The 10,837-nt window shown below is 58.1% G+C and overlaps 1 protein-coding gene across 1 annotated transcript in view; it reads right to left on the bottom strand.

The window, feature by feature from the left end:
* ARHGAP33 (Rho GTPase activating protein 33) overlaps positions 1-10,837 on the bottom strand; it is a 13,383-nt gene that overhangs the window by 2,042 nt on the left and 504 nt on the right. The window contains 19 exon segments of the mRNA XM_010849298.1: positions 10-507; positions 1,528-1,602; positions 1,682-1,827; positions 1,912-2,065; positions 2,700-2,845; positions 4,612-4,719; positions 4,804-4,886; positions 4,964-5,108; positions 6,031-6,133; positions 6,218-6,370; positions 6,464-6,523; positions 6,606-6,672; positions 6,758-6,835; positions 6,923-7,045; positions 7,751-7,843; positions 8,260-8,397; positions 8,505-8,585; positions 8,940-9,024; positions 9,103-9,200. Of these exon segments, the coding sequence (XP_010847600.1) occupies positions 10-507; positions 1,528-1,602; positions 1,682-1,827; positions 1,912-2,065; positions 2,700-2,845; positions 4,612-4,719; positions 4,804-4,886; positions 4,964-5,108; positions 6,031-6,133; positions 6,218-6,370; positions 6,464-6,523; positions 6,606-6,672; positions 6,758-6,835; positions 6,923-7,045; positions 7,751-7,843; positions 8,260-8,397; positions 8,505-8,585; positions 8,940-9,024; positions 9,103-9,200 (2,434 nt within the window).

Genomic DNA, 10,837 nt, shown 5'->3' with positions numbered 1-10,837 from the left:
GTGTCCCCCCACCCCCCAGCAGCTCCAGGACAGCAGGTGGCACTGACACAGACAGGGGCTCCGAGATGTCCAGGGCAGCGGGTGAGGCAGGGCTGGTGGGGCCCCGGGGCGAGAGGGCCTGAGGGGTTGCCCTGGGTGGAAAGGCAGAGGCGGGAGCTGGGGGGGCCGGGCTGGCGGGAGGTGCCGGGTCCCCAGGGGTGGGGCTGCTGCATCGAAAAGTAAGGGGATCAAAGTCAAGCCCCCGGAGCCCCTCCAGGCAGCGGGGTGGGCTAAAGTCCAGCTCGTCACCGTCGTCTAGCCAGGCCGAGGTTCGGTGTGAAGGGGAGCCAGAGAGTACTCCCAGCCCAGCTGCGGAGGACTCAGAGGAAGAGGAGGAGGATGACTCGGAGGAGGACTCAGTGGACTCGGATGATGACAGGCTCTCGCAGGAGCCAGCGGGTGCGGGGCCCACGGGAAAAGCGTCACTGCTGGAGTGGGGTCGCCGTAGCCTGTGCAGACGCTGGAGGCCTGGAAGGGCAGTGCAGGGGAGGGGGAGTCAGGGATCAGAACTACCTACCCAGATACATCAGTGAGAACAGGACACACACCCCCAGTAAGTTGGGAAAATAACACACAGAGACACGTCTCTGCCTAGGGTCACAATGGCTGGGGATCCAGGGAGAGCTGTGCAGACTCATGGGTGATAGAAGACATCAGTGGCAAGTCCATGAAGAGAACTGTTCCAGAAGCAAGAACAAAGTCTGACAACCCCACTGGCTACAAGCTTGAGACCGACAGGATCTCATACCCGGTAGCTGGGAGGACAGCCTGAGGTGACCACACCTGGGAAATACTTGGGGCTCGTCTTGTACAGCTGGATGTGGGCGTATCATACAGTGTGCGCCTTCACTCCTGGGGCGCTTGTCGGGCCTGCAGATCCATCAGGAGGGGCATGGACAAGCATCCCCTCCCCTGAGGGGACACCCACACTCGCCAATGGACAGTGATGGAGAGGAAGGAGCCTGAGCTACGCCAGCTGTGCGGACGGCAGCCTGTGACGCAGTGGTGAGTGAGTACACACGCAGCACGATACCCCTGTTTAATGATACCCTTTAATCAAAGATTCAGAACAACTAGCAGTGTGTTGTTGACCCCTACACCTGTAGGTGACAAAACTGTAAAAGCAAAGGGACTAAGACCATCAGAGGACCCCTGAGGTGGGGAGGCAGCAGGTGGGAGGGGAGGAGTTCGCACGTACTGTGGTGGGAGGCCTTTACTTCTGGCCAGCAGGTTCATGGGTGTTCATGATACTATTTAATTTTTTTCGAAACGGATGAACAAAAGACTAGAAGGACCCTGCATGGGCCAATGACCAGAGTGCATCGTGAACCAAGAGTGAAGCTTTATCAAACTTATTGTACGTAAGGTCCAGATTAAAACAAAAAACCCCAAGACCCCCAAATCTCAGAACACCACGTGGAGGCCAGCTCAGAGCCCCAGTCCCTCCCAGCTCCACCTGGGCACAGGCAAGGGTCACCCCATGCTCACCAGCCCCACTGGCCTGCGATGACAGAGACTCCTCACTCTTGGCAGACCTCAGTGTGACAGTGTCAGGTCGGCAGCCTGCAGGGAGAGGACGAAGGGTCATGGGGGCACTCCAGGGTGCCTCTCCAGCCACCACGCCCACTGCCCCGCCTCTGACCTGAAGGCTGCGGTCGGGCCCGGGTGCCCCCTAGCCAGGGCAGAGGCTTCTTTCGGGGGATGCTGGGGCCTCGGCCCAGTGCAAAGAAGGTCTTCCAGCTGCTACCTCCAGGCTTCCGCTGTTTCTCGCCTCTCTCCCCTTTCCTCCTGGAGTTTGGGTCAAGACATAGGAGGCTGGCTGAGGAGCTGGGTCCCCAAGGCCAGTCCCTCCCTTCTGGACATCCTACTCACCTTTCCACAGGTGAAGTTGGGGCCTTGGAAGTTGTGGGCTCGGTGGGTGTCCCCAGCCGACCCTGGGTCCGAGCCTGGGCTTCCTCTAGTGTTAGCAGGCGAGTGGAGGGGCCGCTGCCCGCAAGGGACTTGGGCCTGGGAAGGAGGCAGCGGCCTGAGGAGTCGGGAGAGGGGGCAGCCATCAGCCCTGGGGCTGTTGAAGGCCACAGGCAAAGCCAAGCGCTACAGCCCAAGCCCCGGCCCCGCAGCGTGCCCACCCGGGCTGGCAAGGCAGGGGGCCAGGACAGATCAGGCGGGAATGGGTGGGCAGCAGGCAGGTGAGGAGGAGGAGTGAGGCAGAACGAGCTGATGAGGAGGCAGCTCCCAGCAGCCAGCGAGAACAGCGGCTCTGGCTTCAGTTACCTCGGGCCAGAGGGCCCTCCGACGTGCTGAGTCCTGACTGGGCTGGGGTCCGGGGCAGGGCAGGGAGTCTGGGTGGGGCCGGGGCAGGGTCAAGTCTGGGGACCTCCCACCTCCTCCCAGGTGGACCCATGGCCCCAAGTGCCCCCAGGAGCTACAAGGGGTGAAGGAAGAACGATGTCCGGGCCAAGAAGTGGGGATCCTGAGCGTAGGAGCTGAAATGAGAAGGCGGGGGAAGGGGAGGGAGAGGCCGGGGCGGGGTCCTCAAGGAACCAGAAGGGAGGTCCAGCTTCAGTGGGATAGGGATGGGGCTGGGAGCCCACCTACCCTCCCACTGCAGCCCTGACGATGGGGGGCGGTAGTCAGAACATGGGATAGGACTGGCATACCTGCAGGGTCAAGGCCAGCAGATGTGAAGGTGTCGCTGAACAGGACGTCCACATGGGTGAGCAGGAATTCCACCACCACCGACTGTACCCGCACCTCCCGGAAGGCTGCTGCACCCCCTAGCCCCACTGACTCCAGCTCCATGGACCTGGATGGGAGAAGAGTGAGGGTGGCCGGGTGCCTGGAGCTCCAGCTGGTGGGTTCTGGCCAGGGGAGGGTGGGGCGCCGTGGAAGCAGTGACTGTCATTCAACGTCTCTGACCTTATCAAACTGATCACATCTAGAACTAGATTCTCAGCCTCTCCCCAGAACCTGCTCCCTCCCTGCCTATCCCATCTCAGTCAATACCTTGGTATTGCCCTTGGCCCCTCTTTCCCTAACACCCACATCCAACTGCAGGAGACCCTGTGGGCTCCACCCACAAACTCTACGCAGAATCTGAACTCCCCATGCCCCTGCTCTGGCCCTGCCTCCATCCTCTCCCTCCTGGACCAACACACCGCCTCCTCCCTGTTCTCCCTGCTCCCCGCCAAATCCCTACAGTCTGCTCCCTACACTCAGCCAGAGGGAGCCTGTGAACCCCTAAGTCACAGATCAGGGCCCTCCTGGCTCAGAGCCCTCCTCTGGCTGCATGTCATTCCTGGTAAAAGCCAGATCCTCACCATGACCCATAACTTGTAAGTCACTCCCCTGTCTGTTCCTGCATCACCTCTCTGACCTTACCATCTCCTCCCCTTCAACCTGCACTCTCTCACTCAGCTCCAGTGACACTGGCCTCCAAACACTGGGCCCTAACCCAGCCCCAGGACCTTTGCACTTGCTATTCCCTCTGCTTGGTTTGCTCCTTCTCAGCCACCCAGGTCCTTCTGTTACCTTCTGCAGCTGTTAATTCAAATGTTACCTTCCCAACAGAGTCTTCCCCACCTATTTTATTTAAAATTGTAAACCTATATATCCCAGGTCTGTCTTCATTTTTGCTCATAGTTCTTATACCTACCACGTACTAGCTATTTTATTTATTTGTTTATTTATTTAGCTGATTCCCAAGAAGACCTGAACTCCTCCAGGACAGAGAACTTGCCTGTCTCGGTCACCATCAAATCCTTTCGGGCTTACCTTGCTGCTGGCCCAGAAGGACTTCTTCCTGAAGCCTTTCCTGCCACTCTATCTAAAAATGTCAAGTGCCATGACTGACCAGATCTCCCTTCCCTACTTTGTAATCTTTCTCCTCAGCCCTCATCACTGTCACACTGTGCTCTCTTTTTTTTTGGTAATGTCCACTGTCATCTCCCGCATAGGATTGTGAGCTCAGAGTGTAAGTTCCTGCTCACCACTGTGTCCCCAGTGCTGAGAACAAGGGCGGGCATACGGGCACCCAACACTTAAGAAATATGTGTTGAGGAACTTCCCTGGTGGTAGTGGCAGGAGTCTGCCTGCCAATGCAGGGGATGTGGGTTCAATCCCTGGTCTGGGAGGATCCCACATGACTTGGGGCAACTAAAGCCCGTGTGCCACAACTACTGAGCCCATGAGCTCTAGGACTGGTGAGCCACAGCTAATGAGACCCTGTGCCGCAACTACTGAATCCTGGGTGCCCTGGAGCTCACATGCGGCAACTACTGAAGCCCATGCACCTAGAGCCTGTGTTCTGCAACAAGAGACACCACGATGGGAAGCCTGTGCACCACAAGGAGTAGCTCCTGCTCACTTCAACTAGAGAAAATCCCGAACGCAGCAACGAAGACCCCCGCAACCATAAATAAATTACAAGAAAAGAAATAATGTGTTGGGTGAAATGATCAAAAGTTGGATGGGTTCCTGGGGTGAGGTTGGGGGCGGGGGCGGGGAGACTCCAGGCCCAGCCTGGGAGTTGGTAGGGAGCTGGGGGAGCAGGCTGGCGAGCTGCCAGCTTACCGTAGCAGGTTAGGTGCCCAAACGATGGCCAGGTTGCGGGCGTGCATGCTGGTGTTGGCACTGTGCCTCGCCATGCGGGCCAAGTGCCTCAGAAGGTACTCCAGGGTCCTGGGGATGGGAGTGGAGAGGGACGCCTGAGCCTCACCTCCCTCGGGAGTCCACCACCACCCTTCCCTTCCCCTCCTGGTTTACCGGTAGTGCGGCGGGGGCAACTGCTGGATGACATCGTGAACCCTCACCAGGCGCTCCTCCTCGCCTGGCACCGACATGGCCTCCTAAGACAGTGCACAGTGTGAGCGGGGCTGGGCTGCCGCCTCCCAGCCCCTCCTACCTCGCGGTCACCCTTACTCACACTGAACTTCCCGTAGAGCTGGTAAGTGAGTAAGGGGTTGGGCAGCTCTCGGAAGTAGAGCTTGCAGAGGGAGGACACGCTGTGGATGTCCTGCAGGAAGGCAGGGCCAGACAGTTCAGGGATCCTCTCACTGTCGAACTCATGCCTGAGGCCACCACGTCAAGAAGAAGATGCAGGTCAGAGCTGGCCCACCAGGCTGGGTCCTGCCCCCACACCTAAAGTGTCCACAGGTAGATGCAACCCTCTTCCTGTGCTGGCTTTTCAGAGGCAGTACTTACTGAGCTCCCTTCCCCCCAACAACCCTGCATGCCAAAGACAAGGGCGCCCCATTTACACAGGAGCACACTGAGGCTCTGGTGGGAGACACCCTGCTTGTAGCTACCCAAGCCCATCTGCCTCCAGAGTGTGACTGGGCTCCATCCACAAAGTTGTGCCATTTCCCTGGCTCCAAGAGGCACTGGAAACTGCAGCTGGAATCCCAGCGGCTTCTGCTCACAACCTGGCAGCCTCTCAGGTGAGAAAGCTCTATACACGGGACCTTGGCCTCAGGCTCTCTGCTCTCGCCTGGAAGCCCGGGCCTCAGCGCTTCCCACTTCTTAAACTGTTATGCCTATTGCCCCTCTTTGGCCCACAATCCTTCCTGTGGTTCCTCCCTTACTCCCAGTAAAAGCCAAGAGCCTAACAGTCATCAAAAAGAGCCCGTGAGCCTACTCGCCCCTAATCACTTCTCAGACATCATCTCCTGCCACTTTCCCCTCTCACTGGCTGTTCTCTCCATGGTGGACAACCACAGTGCTCGCTCCCCCACTCCTCCACAGCGAGCTCTCTCCCAGGAGGCCTTCTCCACCCACCATGACTTCTTATTATGATCTCCCTCACCCCGTCTTTTTTTTCTCCAGGCCACCTGTCACCTATCGTCAACTCTCTCCTTTCCTGTCTGCCTCTCCTTCCAGCACATGGACCCCATGAGGGCAGGAGTCTCCGGCTGTCTCGTTCACCATGGTGTCCCTAGAGCTTAATGCTTGGCATGTGGCAGGTGCTCATGAAGGTTGGTGGAGGGTCCTCACCGTAGCCTCTGGATGTTGGATGACACACCCGAGAGTCGATAGATTCCATCCACCACCCCGTGGGCCTCAATAAACTCAGAACAGCAGCGCAGCACCTGGGGCACTGGGAGAAAGCAAGGGTTCAATCTGCTGCTGTGGGTCACAGCCTAGGGGGGAGAAAGGGCAGGGGAGGTGGACTGGGCCTCACCGTCCTGGCCTGAGTTGCTGAGGTGTTCTCCCAGGTCACAGCCAAATACCCTCTGCCGCAGAATGCCCCGCTGCCGCAGACGCTGCCGGGAAGGGCGGGAGCGCATGAAGGTGCGGAGGAGGCCAGCCAGCTTCCCCCGCGGCCGGGGCACCGCTGTGGAGATAAAGGCTGGTCACACAGGGTCGCATGGGGAGATGGGGCAGGGTCTGGCCCCTGGTAATTACAAACGGGTAATGTTCACATTACCTGAGGTCAGAGAGGAAGCACCCTGGGAAGCCAGGACACCACACGGGGGACCGTCGGCATCTGCAGGGTGAACAGTGGTGGAAAGGATGGAGGGCAGGGAAGGGATGCAGGAGGGCCTCCCCACTCTGCCCAGGACACTCACCCCCCTTTAGTCCTGGACCCGGCCGCTCCGTGAATAGTTCCACACACTCACTGGGGAAGAAACCGACCTGAGGAGGGTTTGGGGTCAGTGGCGGGGCCACCTGAGCTGGCGCAGTGCCCCAGCCCCACCTGTCCAGCTCTAACCAGGCTTACCTGGAAGCCCCGCTTGCCCCGCCACCAGCTCCGATCCTCCGTGGGCGGCATGTCGATCACGGAGACAATGTCCCCCACCTGGGAGTGGGTGGGCATGAGGAGGCAGGGTCAGAAGGTGCAGATGAAGTGGGAGCCCAGCCAGAGTCTGCTCCCCTACAGCCTTACCTCGAAGGACAGCTCGTCAGGTGCCTGGGCCGTGTACCGCTTTATCACATGGGCAGCGGCCACTGCGGGGATATTGAGTGAGGCCTCCTCACTGAGGAGCAGTCGCCGGCCGTGGTTGTCCAGCTGAGATGGAGGGGATGTGGCAAGGAGAGGCCAGAAGAAGGCAATAGTAAAGACCGAGAAGGTTCCCCCACTGGAGGCCACCCCTTGTCCCCCACCTGGGTGCCCCTGTCACTCAGAGCTATTGGTAAAACACCTACACTCTTGCCCCTTCCAAAGCAAATTCCCTTCCATGTCCCAGGATGCCCCTGCCCGAAACCATGCTGATTCACTCCTGCACCCACATCCTCCACAGCAAACGTTGCATATCTGCTATCTGAAAACCTGCACTCTTAGCCTGGCGTTCTGCTGCTGCTGCTGCTAAGTCGCTTCAGTCGTGTCCGACTTTAGCAACCCCATGGACTGCAGCCTACCAGGCTCCTCCGTCCATGGGATTTTCCAGGCAAAAGTACTGGAGTGGGGTGCTGTTGCCTTCTCCGGCATTCTGCTAGCTATAGCCAAAACTATTTCTAGCCAGTATACCAATATTCCTTGAAATTCTCACATCCCCACAGCCCAACACCTGCACACACACACACACACACACACATGCACGCACCCACTTGCGTTCTCTCTCACAGGCAAGCGCCCACACAGACACTGAAATACCAGTGCCTCCTCCACTCTGGCTCTTTTCTTTCCTGTGCCCACACACCCTCCCAGGCTGCTTCCTGCTCCTCAGACATCCCTCCCTCACTCCCAGCTCCAAGCCCCCTGCCCGGGGCCCACCTCCATCCAGGTAAGCACCGGCCCACAGTTGAGGTTACTGTCCACCAGCCCTGACAGGGTTTCCAGGTACTGCAGCAGCAGCGGCACCAGCATCTGGGGCAGGTTGTCAGAGTGGGGTTTGTGAGAAGACCCCACCCAAGAGAGCCCACCGCCCTCCTGTACTGCCCTGGCTCGCCTCTGGCAGGGCTGAAATTCAACGTGAACACATGGGTGCTGCTCCGCTGTGAAGTACTGAAATACTGTCGTTATCAGTTATAAACAGTCTGGGCCAAGGCCCTGTGTGCCCCCAGCGGTCTGGCCATTCTGACCCTCCCTTGGAGCCCCCTAAACTCCCCATGATCCTAAAAACTAAAGGGAGTCACCCTGCTGCAGTTTTGAGGCCCCCAACTGGTTGGAACTCAGGACATAGCAGTGTTTAATATTTATCTATTTCCCCTGCCTTGATGGTTTCACCCATCACTGGTGAGGACACACCTTGACTGAAGCAGGGGCTGGGACAGGTAGTTTACCTGGGCAGCCCTGGCGCCCTCTGGGGGTGGAGGAAGCTCTGGGAGGCAGGAAAACCTCCGGTCAAATATGCATCGGTGGAGGTGGGCATCCAAGGAACGGAAGTCATCGTAACTGCGGAGAACTGGCCAGGAACGGCCCTGTGGGAGTGGGAAGGACAGGGGGATACAGCAGCTTCATTATACTGAGCTGAGGACCACGGCAGTCAGTTCACCGGGCCAGAGGAGAGGTGGGGTGGCTGCCGCACCTGACAGGTCACCTGCACCCCGAACACCAGTTCATTCTCTCCAGAGACGTTCGGACCGTCACGCTCTGGAGACAGCAGGAGCTGCAGAGGGAAACAAAAGGCCCTGGTGAGGGTCTCACTTTTGTCCCTGTCCTGACCTCTCCAGGTCGGCACTATCAAGGGATGGGACCGTGTCCACCTCCTGAGTCTCCCCACAGTCAAGGCCTGGTGATGGCTCAGTCAGAATCCAAGGTCCTGGCACAAAATTCACACCTAACAAAGTCATTGCTGAATGAATAAAGGAACAAATGAAGGAAGGAACAAGTCTCCCCTCTGCCCTACAGCTCCTGCCACTGAGCAGTCACTCCCGGCGGGGAGGTTTCAGGGGTAAAGTGGCTGATGCTGCTTCAGGGTTGGGTGGGATCCCACCTACCCACCTGGGTGCAACCCCCATACCTGAATGTGGCCGAAGTCAACATTCTCGTAGTGGAAATGGGCACAGTCTGCCAGCCGGGGAAAGGGACCTCGAGGAGCCGAGAGCCTGGGGGACAGACGACAGATCACTAGCAGCCCTATGCTTGGCTCCCCTCCTAGGTTGAGGCTCTCCCTCACCTCTCACCTCTTCCCAGGCTTCCCCTTCACACTGGGTCCCCCAGTAGGGGGCAGGGGCTGCACCGAGCCCTCCCCTGGGCCATCCAGGCTGTCAGTGCTGCGAGCCTGTACAGCAGAAAGAAGAATCAGAGGCCCCCAGAGATGGGAGCAGAGAGACAACGGGAGCATTGTTATCTGGCAGCCTGGGCCTGCAGGCCCGAATTGCTCCACACACTGTCCTGAGCATGGAATAGAGGGGTAGGTCAGGGGGAGGTGAAGGCCGGGCTCAGGGTAGGTCTGCTTCTTTATGTGTAGTCTGGAGTGGGGGACTGAAAGAGCAGGGGCCATGGGTGCGTCAGGGCAAGAGCATGCTGGTACTATCTCTCCCTGTTTAAAAGCCTCCTCTAGCCCCAGGAGAGAAGGGGTTGTGCCTTTCCACGCCTTTCATCAACATCTGGACAATCACAGCTCCCATCTTATCAGTCTCCCTGCTTCCACCTCTCCCTTCCTGCCAGCTTCTTCACAGCAAGAGTCAGTATCACTTTCACAAAACACAAATCTGCCTCTGTCTCTCTCCAGGTCAGGGATCTTCAATGGCTCCCTGTCTTTAAGATAAAGTCTAGATACTGTGGTCTCTGCTTACCTCCCCAGCCTCATTTCTTCCCACTGCCTCTACTCTCAGAGCTCTCAGACTTCTAAGAGTCCAACAAAAGAATCATCTTCTCATTTCCTTCTAGGCCTTTGCAAAGGCTGTTCCCGCTGCATGGAACACTCATCCCCATCTTTTCCCCGTGCTTTCACTTAGCCCTCAGATTTGACTCTCATGGTAGCCTCCCCCATCCCAGGCTTGATGATGTTGCCTTAACTTCCCTCATTACAGCCCTGTGCACTCTGAGATGTCCCCATCTGGTGACAAGTCCAGCTCCCCCACTGGACTGAGGCTCAGTCCCTACTCCCCCAGCATTGCCCTGCACAGAGCTGGGCAGAGAATTGAAGCTCCTCACAAGTAGGGTTGTGCCTGATTCCTCTCTGGGTCCCAATGCCCAGTGCCAGCTTAGTCACCCATCAGAGGCTGGGTGAAATCTGATGAATAAATTAACCATCTGCCAGATGAGGATTTCCCAGAATGGGCCCTAGCCTCTTCCTCCTTCATTCTCCCACAACCCCGACTTCATCCTTTGGGTCTCACCCTTGGGTCGGTCCCCCTCCAGCCCATGAAGTTCCCCAAGGCAGGATGGGTTCTGACTTTCTCCGTGCCTGGAGCAAAGCGGCTACACAGAGGTCTCAGTGAATGCTAAGTGAGGGAATGAGGGAATGAATGGATGAATGAGCAGGAGCAGCATGGTGGGAGAGGGAGACGGTGGGGGAGGGCGGATGAGGACAAGAAGATGGAGAGGACCCAACGATCACATCGCGGGGTACAATGCACGCTGGGGATTGAGGTGGAGTAAGGAAGAGGGGAGCAGTTGGAGAGGCTGAAGTAAAGGTTCAGGCTGATGCGGGGAGGGGGTAAGGGAGGGTTGGTTGAGAAGGACTGGGATGGGATGAGAAAGGAGAAGAAAAGGGTCAGGCTGAGGATGGAGCCGGGTGGGGGTGGGGCTCAAGAATGAGAAAGGGGCTGATGGTAGGAGGAGGAGGGGTCTAAGCCAAGGAGAGGAGGAGGATGGGATGACGATGCTGGGGATGGATCTGGGACAGGGGCTGGTGGAGGACTCTGAGACCCTCAGAAGGCCTCCGCGAAGGCCACTTAGAGGATGCGGGGT

Source organism: Bison bison, unplaced genomic scaffold, assembly GCF_000754665.1.
Source record: "Bison bison bison isolate TAMUID 2011002044 unplaced genomic scaffold, Bison_UMD1.0 scf7180017864280, whole genome shotgun sequence".
Taxonomy (NCBI): Eukaryota; Metazoa; Chordata; class Mammalia; order Artiodactyla; family Bovidae; genus Bison; species Bison bison.
Note: the sequence above shows the minus strand (reverse complement) of the source record. Positions and strands in the feature narration are given on the sequence as shown.